General features: G+C 44.6%; 1 protein-coding gene across 2 annotated transcripts in view; it reads right to left on the bottom strand.

The window, feature by feature from the left end:
- The window catches only part of MYOM1 (myomesin 1), a 71,113-nt gene that overhangs the window by 26,157 nt on the left and 25,433 nt on the right, over window positions 1–19,523 (bottom strand). Inside the window, exons 8-19 of one of the 2 annotated variants that reach the window (XM_082235099.1) lie at window positions 19,441–19,503; window positions 16,903–17,067; window positions 16,164–16,325; window positions 12,928–13,069; window positions 11,471–11,670; window positions 10,103–10,159; window positions 9,534–9,658; window positions 6,990–7,173; window positions 6,159–6,333; window positions 5,134–5,255; window positions 3,955–4,272; window positions 1,407–1,603 (exon numbers count right to left, since the gene is read on the bottom strand). In XM_082235099.1, coding sequence (XP_082091225.1) covers window positions 1,407–1,603; window positions 3,955–4,272; window positions 5,134–5,255; window positions 6,159–6,333; window positions 6,990–7,173; window positions 9,534–9,658; window positions 10,103–10,159; window positions 11,471–11,670; window positions 12,928–13,069; window positions 16,164–16,325; window positions 16,903–17,067; window positions 19,441–19,503 — 1,910 coding nt within the window. The remainder of the gene's footprint in view (window positions 1–1,406; window positions 1,604–3,954; window positions 4,273–5,133; window positions 5,256–6,158; window positions 6,334–6,989; window positions 7,174–9,533; window positions 9,659–10,102; window positions 10,160–11,470; window positions 11,671–12,927; window positions 13,070–16,163; window positions 16,326–16,902; window positions 17,068–19,440; window positions 19,504–19,523) is intronic. The other variant, XM_082235100.1, reaches the window with a different exon arrangement.

The following is a 19,523-nucleotide window of genomic DNA, read 5'->3' as shown; positions in this document are numbered from 1 at the left end:
GTGTAGCCCCAAAACATATGGCGGGCCCAGTTTGCCTATGCCCGATATAGATATATAGACACACATATATAGAGCCATTTTATATGCCTGATTTAGAAATACCGTATTTTTCGCCCCATAAGACGCACCGGCCCATAAGACGCACCTAGTTTTTTTGGGGGGGAAATAAAGGGGAATTTTTTTAATTTTCCCCCCAGGTGCGCTCTGCTAATCCCGAAGCTTGGGGCGTGCGGAGCTCAGCACGCCCCAAGCTTCTGGGTGCCGGCAAGGTCTCCGCTAGCTGTGGGAGAGCCGGGCGCCTCTCCCAGGGCTAGCGGACAGCTGCGCTAATCCCAAAGCTTGGGGCGTGCGGAGCTCAGTGCGCCCCAAGCTTCTGGGTGCCGGCAAGCAGTCCGCTAGCCCTGGGAGAGCCACGGAGCTCTCCCACGGCTAGCGGACCGCTGCACTAATACAGAAGCTTGGGGCGTGCTGAGCTCAGTGCGCCCCAAGCTTCTGGGTGCCGGCAAGCAGTCCGCTAGCCCTGGGAGAGCCGCGGAGCTCTCCCACGGCTAGCGGACCGCTGCGCTAATACAGAAGCTTGGGGCGTGCTGAGCTCAGCACGCCCCAAGCTTCTGGGTGCCGGCAAGCAGTCCGCTAGCCCTGGGAGAGCCGCGGAGCTCTCCCATGGCTAGCGGACCGCTGCGCGAATACAGAAGCTTGGGGCGTGCTGAGGTCAGCGCGCCCCAAGCTTCTGGGTGCAGGCAAGCTCTCCGCTAGCCCTGGGAGAGCTGGGTCTCCCACAGCTAGCGGATAGCTTCCTGAAGCCTGGAGAGCGAGAGGGGTCGGTGCGTACCGACCCCCCTCGCTCTCCAGGCTTCAGCGAAAGCCTGCATTCGCCCCATAAGACGCACCCACATTTCCCCTTCATCTTTGGAGGGGAAAAAGTACGTCTTATTGGGCGAAAAATACGGTAGTCGTAACTTGCACCTTCAATCTGCATCAGGCTTAAGATCCTACAATGACACAAGTCAAGCAGCTTTCTGATGCTGTCAACTCATGCATTGCTTTTTAATTTTTACCTACAAAAGTACAGACTACACATATCCAATACACTAATTATGTCTGATAACTGCAAACAAAACTACATTAAGAGAAGAAAATATAATAGAATGAGTGCAATTAAAATAGCATGCAGAGCAAAATAAATAAATCAGATTATAGGTTTGGATCCGAAAATAAATTAACCTAAGGAGTTCATGTAAGCTAAGGTTCTTGTCCCCTCTTTCTACCAGCAACCACCTGCACCACCAAAAAGTGTTTGGATGTGGGGCTCTTGAATAACATCGGAAGAATGGGCTTGGGGAACAGGTAATGCCAAAAATCAGGCAGAGGTCTAGTGTCTAGCAGTAATAAAACCAATCTCTTACCCTGTATGCCCTCTCACTAACTGCCTTAATGTTAGCCTCTTTCCACTCTCCAGGTTTTCCACCAATCACTTCCCGGTAATTCACATAATAGCCAGTTATATCAGCTCCACCGACAGTTTTCGGCTGTTTCCATCCAAGGACCATTGAGTCATGAACACTTTCAAGCACCGTGATGTCATATGGTGGAGATGGAGGAGCTGTTTTAGAGGGAATAGTTTATAGTTATGACAGAAGTTATAGAAAAGTTATGATAGACGTTAGTCAAATCAAACATTTGTTTGGATTCAGATCTCTCCCAAACAAAATTCTAGCAGTCCACAGAAATACTTCCTGGATAATGAATACAGGCTTCTGAAATCCATGTTATGCAAGAGAAGAGACCTTTTGGAACTTGCTGTTTAGAAAAAAATGTGACCTAGGGTGAATGTGACTTCAGCTCTTAAGAAATGATAAGTCTACTTCAAAACAATGAAAATGCGGAATGAAAACTATGGTAGAATTGTGCTTTAAAAATGTCTGGAGATGTCAGTGATCTACATTCTTTTGCTAAATTCATTCCTGCTCCCTTACAGGTTTAAAAATAAAAAAATAAAACCAACCCTCTTCATGTTTGATGGTATAATTGCACATCTTGGCATACCTACCTTACAGAAAGTATATGCACATCTTAAGACAGCAGACCAACTGAAGGATAACTGAAAATATTTGGAGCAATGCTTTTATATATGGTAAGAAAAAAAATGAAGGAAATAACTTTCCAATCACAACATTCACACGTGGTATTTTCTTCCTGTAACTGCAATGTCATGTTGATATAGACCTTACCTGTCACTGGTCATTATTAATTATGGTCAGATTTCACCTCTTGGGTGTTGTTATGGTGGGAATTCCACCATTCAATTGATTAATCTTTTTTGCAGAAGTTTATCATATCCCAACTTGATTTAATTAGAAAAAGGAACTTACTAAATTTCCAAAGGAATCTTTGCAATCAACTGTGTGGATTTTCACAAGATCTATGGGACAAGCATTCCTTAAAGCCCATTTGTAAAAGAGAAATAAGAACCAGTAACCAGATGGAGCAAGGATTTTTCAGCAGGTGCCTTGAGGTTATGTGAATTATCTGCTGCTGAGGTCCATCCCTCTGCTTACCTCTGTGGCCTTCATTAAACAAAGTGGTTTGTTACTTTCAATTGGATTTAGAGGTTGAATTGAGGTTGTTGTTTTGGCCTTTTGGCTGGATTTCGTATTATAGTCCTGGAGTGGGGTGTGTGGGTGTGGGTGTTGCAAGCTGTAATGAATCTAATGGGGATAAGATGGGGAATGTTTTCCGATAAATAAGATTTAATTATGGCTCACTGAATTTACTGTTACCATAACACGTTTGTAGAAATGGTCCGTTACCCAGGTTCAGGTTAAGCTTATCCATATTCAGGTATGTGTGAACTGATGCATTAGCAACCATGCCTCAAAGCAAAGGCTTAAATTAGATGATCACAGGCCTATCTCAAATCTATTATTTTATAATCTACAGTATGCTGTATATAGTATTTTGCTGTTCTGTTTCATAGACTAGAATAGCAGACAGATCTTCACTATCTCCGTGGAGAGTGTAGATTCGCATCTTGCACTTAATTGTAAGCCACCTTCTGCCCACGCAGGTTTAAATGGAAGGTGAACATTCTGCTTTCAGGATGTGAAAAACAAGTATGGGGCCTATCTGCTCTGCTGTCCTAGGTACTGCTTATACACTTAGATGCCTTTAGTATTTAACCTGATGGTTTCAGGTGGACATTGTTTTTCTCTATTTGGTCAGATCCTCAATGGGAAGAAACAATCTGATCCTAAAAACTACGACTGCTCACCCCTCTCTAGTGGTTGCCAAGTCCCCCTTTTCCTTTTTTTTTAATCTTGTTTGTTCCTTTGCCCGTTCTTTCACTGGTTGCCTGCAATTTTGTCAGTGTTTCACTCATGGGTGGGTGTGTCAATTTATTGCATTTTTGTGGGCTTCTGAACTTTTTTGTTCTGTGAAATGGGTATTTTGCAGTCTTTTAGATTGCCAAACGTGCCTCCAGGCCTCAAAAGATTGGCAAATTCCGATCTACTAGGTAACAAAAATGGTGATGATATACCAAACAATGATTGTGTGTCCAACTTGATCTTCCCTTTTTCACTTCCACTGTACCATGATTTTGCAAAAAATAAATACAAAGTGCTAAGAAAGCATAAATGTCACCAAGCTGATATTGATGTGGCATATGTATTTTTTTTTACAATTAATTAGAATAAACCTAAACAACACTAATCAATTAGCAAATGAATGCAACATGCAAGCTCGTTGTTAGATGCAACATACATATGTGCCATAGCTCTAATTGCCAGTATACATAATGACCTTTGATAGACAGCAGAGCATTTATTAGATGGAGATGGTGGAAAATGTAGCATTGGCAAGGATGAGTTTTCGGAGCTTGGATGATCACAGATGATTAAGTGTCTGAAATGAAGGCGCTAAATGATGAAAGCACCGCATATGACCAACGCTCACCTATATCACCTTTCTTTTTCATTCTCTGCAGTGCTGAGCGGTCCTCAGGACGAGACTTACTTGCCTGCTTGGTAGCTGCTTTTTGTGGTGCAGGAGATGGAACTTTTTCACTCACTTTATTGTCTGTCGGACTCCTCTGCTTACCAGAGCTATCGGGCACTGTTTGCCTGTTAGGTTTAGCATTGCGTTTTAACAAAGCATCTGTGTCAAAGATAGGCTGGGAGGACTCATGCATGCCTTCCCAGTTGGCAGTGTGGTCTGTTAGTCCATCAGCTTTACCACTTAGTCCAGGACATACATCATGAAGCAATCCTCCCCCTAAAATTGCCAGAAAACAACAAAGACATTTGAAATTAGAGTCCATTCATTCCCAGTTCTCCATTATTCAAATGAATGAAGAAATGGACACAAAGCATGACAGAGACAGGACATTCAAAAGATACACTCACAGGCAATACACTGTATGGTTTGATTTATATGAAATTTTCATCAGCATATAATACCATACACCTCAGCAGTTAATACTTGCATGCTGTTAAGATTCTTCTGAATGTTAGACTGAACAATGTCCATTATATTGAAAGTACTACATTAATGCTCAACTATTTGGAGGGATATATGATCTGTTAAAGAAACCTCAGAAGCATGTTACATAGATTATCTCCGAAGTTGCAAAGTTCTTCAATTAATAGGATTATTAATGCACGGATCATTCCAAATATCTCAACAGTAAAATACAATATAAATAAAAAGACTTTGGAACATGAAGACATAGAAATCATTGTATTATTGGAATCAAGCAATGAAGCAAATTAGGCATGGAAATTAACAAGCATACTTTTGCAAGCTAGGGCATGTTAGAGGTGAAATATATACCACTGCATGGAATCAGACTGCCAGGTCATTTGAGAGAATGATGTGAGGTGAACTTATTTTCTATACAGAGTTACAGGGAACACACCCAAGGAAGTCTGGGATGGTGAAGGTGAGAAGTCTACAAGTGCATGGTGACTGGATGATGACTGTGAAACGATGAAAGTGAAATACAAAATATTACCAATGCATAGTCAATGTGCACAAACAGTACTGCAAATAAATATTATTAGTTAATTGCACCCCTTTCTTTAATACTCGTAATGCTGTTTTCCACTTCTGGTATAGGAACGAGAGGTCACTTACCAATAGCTGCCTTGACTTCAATGGCTTCTGACTCCTGCGAATACTCACTGAGTCCTGCTGCATTAACAGCTCTGACACGGAAAGTGTAGTGATCCCCAGTAGTAAGTCCATGGCAAGTAAATCTAAAGTAAAACACCACTAATGACTGCGCCATCAGATTTCAGATTTTGCAAACAATTGAGCCCTTCTATGATATGCTGCATTTGGACCGCACTCTTTAAAAGTTCCAAGAACCCAAGGTATGGACTATGAAAGATATTTCAGATGGGGTAGCACTGTATTACTGCATTCTGGTGCAGTTTTCATAAGCAAGCATTTCGGCAGGACTATGTATTTAGAAACACAATTAAGGGAGGGCAGGAAAAACAATCACAGCTTGTGTTTCAAATTACTTGCAATTATTCCTTGTATTTATTCCTTTATTTTTTGCTAACTCAATGCTTCTACCTACTGCAAGGGAAATATTCTAAACATGAAATGGGCCTATGCATTATGTATACCAAGGACACAGATCCTGTTACTGTAAACTGTGTTTGGATAACATTGCTATTGTTATTATGAGGTGTGTTTTTTTAAGAAGCAGGGGAAATGCTCTTAAAATAGACTCCCTTTTGGCAATCCCATCTTCAATACAGCCTTACAGAGATTGTTGTCCCTGCAAAAGTGAAATCACAAATGGTGCCCCTGTATATTCTTCTCTAAAAATAAAACATATTTCTCTGGATGAGATATTATAACAACTATTGGGCAAAATCCAAGAGTGTCCGTCCTTCAGCAGATGTCCTCTTTTGCAACAATAGCCTTATTATAATTATTCACTTTGTGCCAGCAAATAAGTGATTAGAATTGGAAATGCCAGTTGCTGCAGAAGCATAATATCACAAACCACAACGTTATTCCAAACACATTAATTTGAAGTTGAGGAAAGGTATTCTTTAGCTTTGAAGTATTTTTAAAAACCTGGCAAGCTGTCTTTTAGCACATAAAAAAGTTCAAACTTCCCATCCAACCATTAATCTACTTACCTTGTGCCTTTCACAGGATTATTGTTGCATGGTTCCCAGTGACCAGATCCGACTTTGCTTGCTTCTACGTAATATCCAATCAACTCTTTTGCATCTTTGGATTCTGTCCAAGTGACAACTACTGAGGTGTCTGTATTTCTGACAGGTACAAGATGGCTAGGAGGACTAGGAATATCTAGAGACAAAGTATAAAAGTACCAAAACAAGTTAATGGTCACCATTGTTGACATTAATACACCGGATACCTACGTTTCTGTTACTTGTGCTAAATGTAATGCTGAAATCTATCAAGTGGCTAATAATTAGAGGAAAATGTGAGCAGATCACATCTTTTGTGTACAGGTACCTTGATTCTTATGCTTATTTTAATTACATGATAGCAGCTTTGCATGGGTGTGTGCATGAATAAATAAATAAATAGTGAAGGAAATCCACCATCCATTTATTTATTCCCCCCAACCCCATACACCAATCTGCAGGCTTATCTGTTGGCTTTGGAAAGGCGGTGCGAGGGCTCTGGTAGGGTCCTAGAGCCCTCCTTCTACCTTCCCAAAGCTGGGGAAACACTTACTGGGCTTAGAGAAGGAGAAAGGAGGGCTAAAGGACCCTGCCAAAGTTGGGCAAGCAACCCTCCACCTTGACTGTGTTAGGAGAGATACTGCGGTGAAACAGCATTGATCACAAAGTGTGGGTTGAACTGAAGGCAATGTGAAAAAATGGAAACACATATAAAAGCCAACACACTCCCATTCAAGGGAGAAAAAGAAACAAGTTCATAAAAATACTGAGGCATCTAAAGTTGATCCACAGTGGCCTGCACTGTACACTTACCAAGTTTGTCACGAACCACAGTGGCTTCAGTGGCTTCTGAGGGCTCACCAATTCCAGCTGAATTACAGCAACGGACACGGAACTGGTAGGACTTCCCTTCAGCTAAGTCAAAAAGTGCAAAGCGAGGGGACTTTACAGGTATCTCTGTGTTCACTCTCTGCCAGTTTTCGGTTCCTGCAACACACTGAAATGGGAAGTTCAGAATTGGACAAAATCAGTATCTTACAAGAAACTTTGCAGCTGTCCAGCAGAAAGTAACAAATTATTCACATTCTTACAGGGATTCATTGTGCTTCATCATTGAGTTGGAACACACTTTTCGTGGTGGGAGACTTGCAGCTAATGGAAAGCAGATTGGCCAGCTGCAGCAGAAATGATCAGATGCTTTGTGGATAATATTCTCATACCCAACTTTGTCTTAGAGACTAACTATAACCTATTTTGAGGTAATAAAGCATGTGCATTTGGTGGATAATTTTTTTTTACATTTGGCTGAAGATGAGCAGTGGAATTACACCACAGTAATTTTGTTTGGGGGAAAAAAGATGTAAAACAAAAACAAAAAAACCCCACTGGCTTCCATCCTAGAAACAAATCTTCTGTGAGCAGATCAAGGAAAGCTCGGCAATCTTCAGAAGTGGGTTTGGGGGACAGTAGGAGACAGTGGGAAAGTCCACTGCTGCATGCTTCCTTCTGGGTGCAGTTCTCAGGATCCAACTCATTAAGCATTAGAAAATACATCTCGGGGGCGGGGTTTAAAAGTCAGTGAGGCGTAATGGTTAGAGTGTTGGACTAGGACCTGGGAGACCAGGGTTTGAATCCCCACTCAGCCATGAAGCTCACAGAGTGATCTTGGGCCAGTCACCATCTCTTAGCTTAACCTACCTCACAGGATGAAACGGGGAGGACGAGAACCACGCACCCCACCTTAAAATCATTGGAAGATCAAAGGTGGTATATAAATGTAATAAATAAATAAAAACTTGGAGAACAAGTTTTTAATTCTGGTATGACTTCTGAGTTAGGCTCCCCATCTTTAGGAGAGGTTTGGGGTGGGAATCACCATCAGCCCCAGAGGTCCTTACTAACTTGGACACACCAGTGCAAGAGGAGCCCATTATGCCATTATGCTACTTCATTCTGTGGAGCTGGAGTTGCCATCCTCTGACAGCAAGGACTCCAGTGCAGAAGCCTTAGTGGAGCTATGGCCTCTCCAAAACTGTGTTGAAGCCAATGACTCTTAAAGCAGGCTAGGTAAAGGTAAAGGGACCCCTGACCATCAGGTCCAGTCGTGGCTGACTCTGGGGTTGCGGCGTTCATCTTGCTTTATTGGCCAAGGGAGCCGGCGTACAGCTTCCGGGTCATGTGGCCAGCATGACTAAGCCACTTCTGGCAAACCAGAGCAGCGCACAAAAACACCATTTACCTTCCTGCTGGAGCGGTACCTATTTATCTACATACACTTTAACGTGCTTTCGAACTGTTAAGTTGGCAGGAGCAGGGACCGAGCAACGGGAGCTCACCCCGTCATGGGGATTTGAACCGCCGACCTTCTGATCGGCAAGTCCTAGGCTCTGTGGTTTAACCCACAGCGCTACCCGACCCCTTTAAAGCAGGCTAGGTCCCCTTAAATAAGGCTGCCGTACGTCCAGATTTTCCCGGACATTACTGGGATTTCAAGGGTGGAATTGATGTCGGGGGGGGGGATTTCTGAAAGGCGGCACTTTGTCCTGGATCTTAGGCAAGAAAATAAAAAAAACGTAAATGTAAAAAAAAAGCTCAACTTTTGGTGTCTTGGTTTTTACTTTTTGAAATGTGGCAACCCTACCTTAAAAGAAGTTCTTCTCACTGAAGGCAGAGCTAGAGTCCCACAGTTCCTATTTAAGGCTCAGCCTAAGGTTGAATTGTGTTGGGACAACATTTGAGCTCTGTTCTTATGAAGCCACCAGCCACAGAGAGCAAAACCTAGACGCTGCTCTGCTGCGCCTTGCTGAGTTGTTGTCTTCAGTGTGTCCCCACTGGAGCCAGAATCCTCAAATCCAAGGCCATTGCTTGGACAGAACATACGCATTCCCAACTATGCTACTAATCAGTTTGTGTGAGCACAGACGGCTGCTCTTATTTTTAGACAGGATTCTAGTTAAGACTGAATCTATTTCTATACCGCATTAAGAAAAGGAGTTCATGACAAAAGGACTTGACCTACTTGTGATGTTCCCACAGGGATTTGGTTGGCTAACAGAATGTTAAACTAGACGAGCCTTTGGCTTGAACCAGCAGGTCTCTTCTCATGTTCTTATGAGGAAAAGAAATGGCAAACCCTTCTCAAAAATATGTTTCTGATACCTATTCAATATTTTCCTTTCAGTTTGATTCCCCCCCCCTGCCCCCAATCTTAACACTGGTTGGAGATTTTTGCCTTTGATGTGGAGTGGAAAAAATAAAAAAATTAAAAGGTACCAGCCTGCTGTTCTTCATCTGAGGATAAAATGTGGCTTGTGGGGAAATGAATGAGAAAACTATGCTCTGGCACTGTAGTTTTACCTTTTCAACGAAGTACATGACACCCTCATGGCCCCGCTCAAATGGAGGTTTCCAACCGAGCACAATATAGTTCTTTGTGGCTTCTGTAACATGAAGGTCTAAAGGTGGTCCAGGAACAATGCCCTCTGTATAAAAGAGTGAAGAAAGAAAGGCCTTTATATATTTAATGCCATAAATTGAAACTACCACAGAGGAGCAGAGCAGGCAGTTTGCAAAACTATTGATGCAGTTCCTTTCTGTGAGATCAAGCAATTTGAGGCCAGAGATTTAGACACTTTATTTCTCTCAAGAATATAGATTTAAAAGGAATTTTCAACCCAACACAATTTCCACAGATGTGCTTTGTTCATATAGGTGAGCACAATTTGTTGCAAAATTCAATATTCCTCATTATTTTAAATTTCGGGGGAATTATCAGCTGCCTCACAGAATTAGTTTGTAGGAAAGTTTTCTTGAGGGAAGTCGTGGCAAAAAAAAAGATTGCAACCAGTTTAAAATCTGCAATCCAGACATGTTCTAAAAGCTAAATAGAATTCAGATCATCCTCCTTTCAGAGGAATTTTGCTCACCTGTGGGTTCCTCCTCAGTGACAATAATCTGTCCAGTCCAGGGGGCAGAGGGGTGACCTGAAATAAAGTCAGAGCTTAGGCAGACATGGGTATATGTGGGAAAACACTGCATCTTACTAACACAATTGCTTTTTAAACAAGGGTTCCTAACTATGACAGCACCATTTCATTAAGTAAGAGAATGTATTAATCATTTCTAGTTGCTGGCAGAGAGCCTGCCTCAAATACAGTGCATCAACATTCTGGCTACAATGGTTACTGAACTAAGTTGAAGCTTTGTAGCTGTAGATCTGGAAACAAACTAATTCAATATACGTTTGAACCAGGCTTAAATATATTCCTATAGAATAAAGAATCAATCCTCTCTACCGCAACATGATTGAAAAGAGAGCTTAAAAAGTCACACAACTATATATAGAAGGTATTCCTTGGTATCTTGAAACACATGAGAACTGAAAGAGAATACTTCAACACCATCCCAGCCATGGTCAGCCAAAAATGTTGAAGTGGGTGCATTTTAGATTAGAGCTGTGGTGTGGGATGAACCCTTGGCAGCATAAAGAATTATTCAGATAAAGTTCAGTATGTATCGAGGTTAAAAAGCTTCCTTTGACTATGAAGGCAAGATACCAACAAGTCTATCTGAAGCAAGAACATTTAAAGGACTGGATAAAAACATTATGCATGTTAGAACATAAGGTAAAAGGTAAAGGTACCCCTGCCCGTATGGGCCAGTCGTGTCCGACTCTAGGGTTGTGCGCTCATCTCACTTAAGAGGCCGGGAGCCAGCCCTGTCCGCAGACACTTCCGGGTCACGTGGCCAGCGTGACAAAGCTGCTCTGGCGAGCCAGCACCAGCGCAGCACACGGAAACGCCGTTTACCTTCGCGCTAGTAAGCGGTCCCTATTTATCTACTTGCACTTAGGAGTGCTTTCGAACTGCTAGGTGGGCAGGAGCTGGGACCGAAAGACGGGAGCTCACCCCGCCGCGGGGATTCAAACCGCTGACCATGCGATCGGCAAGCCCTAGGCACTGAGGTTTTACCCACAGCGCCACCCGCGTCCCATTAGAACATAGGGCTGCCATTCAAAATGTGGTCTCTGTTGTGGTAAAATTATCTACCACAGCTTGTTTCTGGAGAGTGTGTTCCAGGGCTGGTCCTGATGCTGAGTATATCAGATAGATAAGTGGGGATGCGAAAGAAATGCTGGGAGAAATATGGAAGAGTTTGGTCTTGGCAAATCCTAATTTGCATGATGCAGTTTGCTTTACTCTTGCTCCCTCTAGTGGAAGGACTCTTTGGTCACAACCTCCACAAATTCAAAATTTTCAACCTCTCGATAGGATGAGTATTAGGAAGACTCTTACTTCTAAGTCTGGCCCTATCGGCAGGATCCAGGGCTGCAACAGGTTCTGAAATCCGGGATGGAATGCTCACCCCAGCATTATTCACAGCTCGGACTCGGAATATGTAGGAGCGTCCTTCTATTAAACCTGTGACTGGGAAGCGAGCAAACTTCACTGGTGTCTCATTGCACTGGGACCAGTGGGTAGTGCCAACTTCACATCTGAAAAACAAAAACAGAACTGTTTTCAATGACAAAGAGAAGTTACAAAGCTATTCCAGAATCTCCCCAAATACTTGCTCATGTAATGCTGGCTTGAATATATATATTTGCTCTTGGGTGGGGGGAATATAGAAATAAACTGGAACTCAATTACGTTGTGTGGATGCTGACATTTCACTCTCCTTGCAGCCTTTTCAGGAAGTAAAATGAAAAGAACAAACATTTCCTTAAAACAACACTGTCAGCTAAGAACACCCAAATGCATACTAAACATGGGGAGGGGATTCCATTGTCCCAGGTGCTGTTGGGTCTCCCTTTCCTCTTGATCAGGGGTAATGTCAGTTCACTTACTGAGTCACCCCAGTTTTTCCCTGTAGGCAAATGTGTATCAAAATGTCAGCTGTGCAAAACAAACTGTATTGCATGAAGTGGCCTTTATTCCCTCAGATGACCCAAGTAGAATTTTAATCCCAAAGGATTATAAATACAGCGGTACCTCGGAAGTTGAACGGAATCTGTTCCAGAAGTCCATTTGATTTCCAAAATGTTCGGAAACCAAGGTGCAGCTTCTGATTGGCTGCAGGAAGCTCCTGCAGCCAATTGGAAGCTGCGTCAGCCGTGTCGGACATTCGGGTTCCAAAGAATGTTCGCAAACTGGAACACTCACTCCCGGGTTTGCGGCGTTCGGGAGCCAAAACTTTTGAGTCGCAAGGTGTTCGTCAACCAAGGTACGACTGTACAGTAATGTGACATGAGCACCCTGAACACCTTCTTCTCCACATGTTCACAATGCATTGAAGAAAAAGTAAGACACTGCCATGGGCACTAGCCTGGGTTTCCGCACATATAGACAAAACTCTGAGAAGAAGCACCTAACTACATACAGATCATCTTGCATTCAGACATTCAGGTGTACATGAAGAAGTCAGGGATAGCGCCAGCAGGGCACATGAGATATGGCAACATCATGGTGGGGCCACTGATGTGATCCACATTCCATACAGCAAATAGATGGAGGAAGAAGGTATGGAAAAGGGCTATAGTTAGATATGGAGTAATTCATTTGCACTGTTTACTAACATGCCTCAGCAACATTTGCTAACCCACATTCTTAACCATATTAACCTGCCTCCGTAAGAAAAAGGAGACAAAAACAGCAAATTAATAATGCAGAAGGTGCACTGATATTTTCCAAAAGCAAGAGATCTTTATGGTCCCAGAGATCAGAAGTAATTTCATTCTGGCACAAATACTGACTTATCAATGAAGTATCCCAAGATGGGACTTCCTCCATCAACAGCTGGTTGTTTCCAGGAGATGATGACATAATCCTTGTTAGCATCCAAACACTTCACATCCAGAGGAGAACCAGGGGCTCCTGGTATGTCGGCATCAGCATCTATATAGATGAAGGCATGCATTTTAAAAATAACAATTGAAAGCTATTGTTCAAAGGCACAATGTGTCTCTGCTTGCATCAGAAGTGGAAGTTCTAGAGCACAGTTCTAAATCTTCCCTAATTTAGGTCTGTGATTGAGGTTAGGCTGATTTAGACAAAGGAGATTCACCTAACAAGTCTTGTCAGTGAAATCCCTGTGCAACATCCCCGACTTGCACAATGGGGATTCCCCCCCTCCTCATAGCCCCCAAATTGACTGGGCAGGTGGGAGAACCCCCAGAACAACATGCAAGGAAAGGGGGTATAATTCCATCTTGCAAGCTGAAATGCTTGTGCTTATGAAATGTTTGACATAGTGTGACACTGAATTTCTCCCATAATGACCCAGTGACTGACTTGACATTTGGACCTGGTTCCATGGTTCTAGCCTGGTACTCTAACCGCTCACTGGCTTTCACGTGTTCCTTTTAATTATTTTAAATTAGACCCTGTATTGTATCCCCTTTCCTTTTAGAAAACGAATCACAGAATTTTGTAATTGCATGGTCTATTACAAGCTTATTTGGAGGATTATTCTACGGCGTAATGAGCTATATGTGTAAGCCACACTTATCTAGAATTTTAGAAGCCAAACAAAGTAGGAGACAAAATTGTTTTCATAACTTCATTCTCATTTGCAGCATAATACACATTTTATGAAACGCTATGCAGTGGCAGACTTTGGGCTCTTAAATTTCTACGGCACCCTATGTGACGCTAAAATCCGGTGCCTTCCCTCCCGTCTCCCTCCATTCTACAGCCTTGTTGTGGAGCCCCCTGCAGCATAGCTGAACTGGTTGCAGTACCTTAAAACCACCTCTGCTCTGTGGCCTTTTACAAGCTTGTAAAAGGGGAAAATTCCACTACCTTTCCAAGAATTATGTATGAAGAGAATTCAGTTATTTCAATACACCCACACCCACAACTACTCTTGACATTTCTCTATTTCCAGTAAAAATGGATTTGTAAACAACCCCACATCCTACACTTACCTGGGAACAAGTCCCACTGGAAGCCTATAGGACTTAATTCTAAGAAGATGTACAAAGCACTGGACTCCAAATCAATTTTGATTGATGGGGAAACTCAAAAGTGCCCTCTGGAAGTTAAACTTTCCAGGGTGCTCTAGGATCACATTGCTTATTAATGTGAAAGGAAACCACTTTAAAGATCTAGCAGAGTCCTTACATGAAATGAATAGCCGCTTGCTAGTATAAATATTTTAGCTGATTCAGCAGCTCCACTTTTTTTTGTGAACTCCCCAATGACCACAGCCCCTGGAGATTTCCTATAATTTGTTACCAAGTACAGTTTGCTCATGTTCTGTAAGAGGCCTGTTAGCTGCATTTCCCTAGGTTCTGCTGAACAGGGCAAACTGGCGCCATTCTGGGCTTGGCCATAGAGCCAAGAATGTGAAGAGCCTCCAGGGTCCGCATTGCTCTCTTCAGCTGCCTTCAGCAGCTGAGACTGATATAGAGTCGCTGCGTGAACCAGTGAAATGTGATCACACAAACACTTGTTCATGAGGCATTCCTTCAAGCACTCGTTAAAGGGACATTCCCTCCAGGAGAAACTGTATTCATTGTGCAAAAGTTTAACACAAACCAAATCAAATGAAGTAAAACAAATTAAAAAGTAGCACCCAGTGAATGTTCACTCAGAAGTAAGCCCCACTTCTTAAATCCTTTAAACAGGCTTTGATCCCAAGTCCGTGTGCATAGGAATATGGCCACAATTTAAAATGTTGATTTAAAACAAATTCTGCAGTTTGCCTGTGTAATAAATAATTCCACATAGACTCTGGTGTACTCGATCCCATCATGGGTACTGCCTGTCAAACAACACAACCATATGTTTGTCTCAGCGTGACAATAATGCAGTGGTGCAAGGGGAAATCTGTGGGTGGAAGAGGTGCTATCCTTTCCCCTCTTACTACTTTGCCCTAAGCTGTTCACTGTTTTACCATTTTAAGCCAGTACAGCCATCCCTCATTACAGGGATACAGTGGCGGGACAGCTGTACCCCTTAAATGCACAGGAGATTTTCCATGTTGAAGCCCAAGACTCTGGGCAACTCTAGAAGATTGTTATTGATATTTCTATTTTTAGTAAAAAGTAGCCGCAGCCTCAAAGGTACCTGTATGTTTTCATCCGCCAAGCAAACAAAACGTTTGGGAGGAAAACAAGAAATCAATAAAAATGAAACAGGGGAAGGTTTAATATCCTCCACTCCCCTCTGTTTCAGTACTCTTTCTCTGTTCAACATCAACATTGGAGGGCTCCCCCTGAGCAGTTTTAACTGAAAGCAATGGGAGTTCCAATTATGGGTCTCCTGTGGCTCATGCAGTTTGGCCCTAGAACTGAAACATTGTAGTGTCTTCCACTAAACTCTCACACTAGCCCCCCTGTGCTCTCATCTAAAACTACTGCTGCAGTTCAGGGAGCAAGCAGATACTGCAAGGATCTTAAAAGAACAATTCCATAGCCCCCTTTTATTTTTCCTGGCAAATATACTCTGTTCCCCTTACCTGCCCAATTACAATTTCTCTTTTTCCCCCTTTTTGGCAAGGCAAACTGAATAGGGAGTTAAATTTTGCTTTAAATTCTGCCAGCTGAGTCAAGAGCTGAACTGAATTTCTAGAATGCTTGTCCTTTACACCTTTATTTATAAACAAAGGAAAGTGAACTCATGTACCAAATGCCAGTTTTTGACCTCTGTCAAAACTTCCCTTCATTCCACTGCTCAAATACCTTTTTATTTTAAAACCTGAGATATTTTCGCCCCACAAAAATAAAACAAAGTTCTGTTCCAAGAGCTAATGAGAGAGCAAGCTCATGTGGTGAGCAATATAACTCTTCTGAGACAGCACTGAGGAGCTTCTAACACTGTCTGTTTTATTTAATTTTTTACATGGACTCCTTTCCACATTATTCTGATTTATGCCGAGGATTCTTAATTACATGAAGGTATTCTGTGTATGCATGTCATTACATGCTCTCTATCACTACTACTACCATCAGCACCACAAACACACTTTGGCATTACTAAAACTTACCTCGAACAAAAACATAAGCACTGTACTGATCATAATAGTCCCCCATCACCACACGGAGGGTGTAAAGGCCTTCATCTTCTTTGTTGGCATGAGTCAGGGTCAACGTAGCTCTTTCTCCACTCCAATGCGTCTGGACCCATTTGGACGGAGAAATTAGGACTCCTACAAGTTGAAAAAGATGCAACAATAGAATCTATTGGGTTGTGGTGCTCATCTCACTTCAGGCTGAGGGAGCCGGCGTTTCTCCACAGACAGCTTTCTGGGTCATGTGGACAGCATGACTAAATCGCTTCTGGTGCAATGGAACACTGTGATGGAAGCCAGAGCACACAGAAACACCATTTACTTTCCCGCCACAGTGGTACCTATTTATCTACTTGCACAGGTGTGCTTTTGAACTGCTAGGTTGGCAGAGGCTGGGACAGAGTAACGGGAGCTCACTCTGTCACAAGGATTGGAACTGCCGACTTTCTGATCGGCAAGCCCAAGAGGCTCTGTAGTTTAGACCACAGTGCCACCTGTGTCCCCAAACTGATGGTAGTGTTGTGGAGTCAGAGTCGGCAGCACCGTCTGTGATATAATGAGTACTCCAAGTGTAGGATTCCACTATATCTCTTTTTTAGTTCCTTTCATGGGATGCTTCCCATCCTTTCCCTACAATCAGGGCCACAGAAACCTCCTGTACAAGCATAGCCTAAGTGAAATAGCAAACAAGTTTCATCTTGCCATGCATACTTACCATTCCTATACCACTGGATTTCCGGCTGGAACCGTTTAATATCGGGGTGAATGATAACTGAGCAGCCCAGACTCATTGTTTCACCTTCTCTTCCAAAGGAAACCTCAAATGTATCTATAAAGTGGATCTCAAACTTGGAGGCATAGCCATGTGGAGTAACACCAACTGTGAGGAGGAGGAGGAGGAGGAGGAGGAGGAGGAGGAGGAGGAGGAGAAGAAGAAGAAGAAGAAGAAGAAGAAGAAGAAGAAGAAGAAGAAATGTGCTTATTCTGCAGCCAAAGAGGATCATAGCACAAAGCAGAAAGTGCGGCCTCTAATCAACACTGCCAGAACAACCATACCTGAACTTTGTGAATACCGTATTTTTCGCAGTATAGGACGCACTTTTTCCCCTCCAAAAATGAAGGGGAAATGTGTGTGCGTCCTATGGTGCGAATGCAGGCTTTTGCTGAAGCCTGGAGAACGAGAGGGGTCCGTGCGCACCGACCCCTCTCGCTCTCCAGGCTTCAGGAAGCTATCCCAAGTTTTGCAAGCCCGGCGGGATGTCCCACGGGCTCGCAAGGCTTGCGGGCAGCAGCCTGCACCCAAAAGCTGGGGACAGCGGGGAGGCGCAGAGCCGCCACCCCGCTATTCCCCGACCTGATCTGGAGGCTGGCGGGGGGAGAAGCAAGCCTGCTTCTCCCCCCCACCATCCCCACAACCTCCAGATCAGGTCGGGGAAAAGCGGGATGGCGGCGCTCCGCCATCCCGCTATTCCCCGACCTGATCTGGAGGCTGGGGGAGGGAGAAGCAAGCCTGCTTCTCCCCCCCACCATCCCCACAACCTCCAGATCAGGTCGGGGAAAAGCGGGATGGCGGCGCTCCGCCATCCCGCTATTCCCCGACCTGATCTGGAGGCTGGGGGAGGGAGAAGCAAGCCTGCTTCTCCCCCCCACCATCCCCACAACCTCCAGATCAGGTCGGGGAAAAGCGGGATGGCGGCGCTCCGCCATCCCGCTATTCCCCGACCTGATCTGGAGGCTGGGGGGGGGGAGCCTCCAGGCTTCAGGAGAGCCCCACCACCAGCCCCACAAGCTCGGGGGACAGCGGGAGAGGCGCAGCGCGCCTTTGCCGCTGTCCCCCGACTTGTCTAGAAGACTGGCGGGGGGAGAAGCCTGCTCCTCCCCATCGCCAGCCCCGCAAACTCGGGGGACAGCGGGAGAGGCGCAGCGCGCCTTTGCCGCTGTACCCCGACTTGTCTAGAAGGCTGGCGGGGGAAGAAGCCTGCTCCTCCCCGTCGCCAGCCCCGCAAACTCGGGGGACAGCGGGAGAGGCGCAGCGCGCCTTTGCCGCTGTCCCCCGACTTGTCTAGAAGACTGGCGGGGGAAGAAGCCTGCTCCTCCCCATCGCCAGCCCCGCAAACTCGGGGGACAGCGGGAGAGGCGCAGCGCGCCTTTGCCGCTGTACCCCGACTTGTCTAGAAGGCTGACGGGGGAAGAAGCCTGCTCCTCCCCGTCGCCAGCCCCGCAAACTCGGGGGACAGCGGGAGAGGTGCAGCGCGCCTTTGCCGCTGTACCCCGACTTGTCTAGAAGGCTGGCGGGGGAAGAAGCCTGCTCCTCCCCGTCGCCAGCCCTGCAAACTCGGGGGACAGCGGGAGAGGCGCAGCGCGCCATCCCGCTGTCTCCCGACATGGTTTGGAGGCTGGTGGAAGGCTTCCTCCTTCCCCAGCCCCGCAAGTTCCCAGAGCGATGCCAAAGCTGCGCGCAGCTTCGGCATGGCTCTGGGTCCCGTTCTGGGGGAGGGGGAAGCTCGGGCTTCCCCGCCCCAGCCCCGCGCCTGGCGGGGGGGGGGGGATAAATTTTTTTTGCCTTTATTTCCCCCCCCCCCAAATCTAGGTGCGTCCTATGGACCGGTGCGTCCAATAGTCCGAAAAATACGGTACTTCTTCGATTCCATCGAACAAGCACTACTGAACTGCCCAAAGACATCATCAAAACAAGGTAGAACTACATCAAAGAGGCAACCTACAACACAACTACGTCCTCTTTCAGCAAAAGAGAGCAGCAGATCTCCGAATGGTTTGAGGCCAGCATTAAGGACATGAAACCTGTTGCTTCTGTAAAGTGTGAGGCTCTTGTGAGCTACGAGCAAGCGCCCTGCTGCACTGAGAAAGACAAGGAATTGCCAGACAATGTGCCAATGACTACTGGCTGAAGCTGTGTCAGAGCATTCAACTCAAAACTCGCAACATGTACAAAGGCATGAAGACAGCCTTTGGACCAACAGTCAGGAAAACTGCACTGCTGAAAACCTTGTCTGGAGACATCATCACAGACTGCAGCAAGCAGATGAGGCAATGGGCAACATACTATCAATAACACAACAATTGACAGCAGCAAGACTCTGCCTGTCTTGGAAGAGCTGGGTGTCCTTCCCTTCCTTGACAAGCTGAAGAATGCCATTAACTCTCGGACATGTGGTAAAGCCACAAAAAAATTCAAATACTTAAAAAAACCCTATTTCTTACAGTACATAGCAATGATTAGTTAACAACTTACAGCTCAAGGGTAGGGTGACAGTTCCTGCATGGAAACAACTCTCATCAAACTCTCCCTTGTATCCTAGGAAAGAAAAGGGCAAA

This window comes from Podarcis vaucheri (genome assembly GCF_965113315.1).
Source record: "Podarcis vaucheri genome assembly, chromosome: 8".
Taxonomy (NCBI): domain Eukaryota; kingdom Metazoa; phylum Chordata; class Lepidosauria; order Squamata; family Lacertidae; genus Podarcis; species Podarcis vaucheri.
Note: the sequence above shows the minus strand (reverse complement) of the source record. Positions and strands in the feature narration are given on the sequence as shown.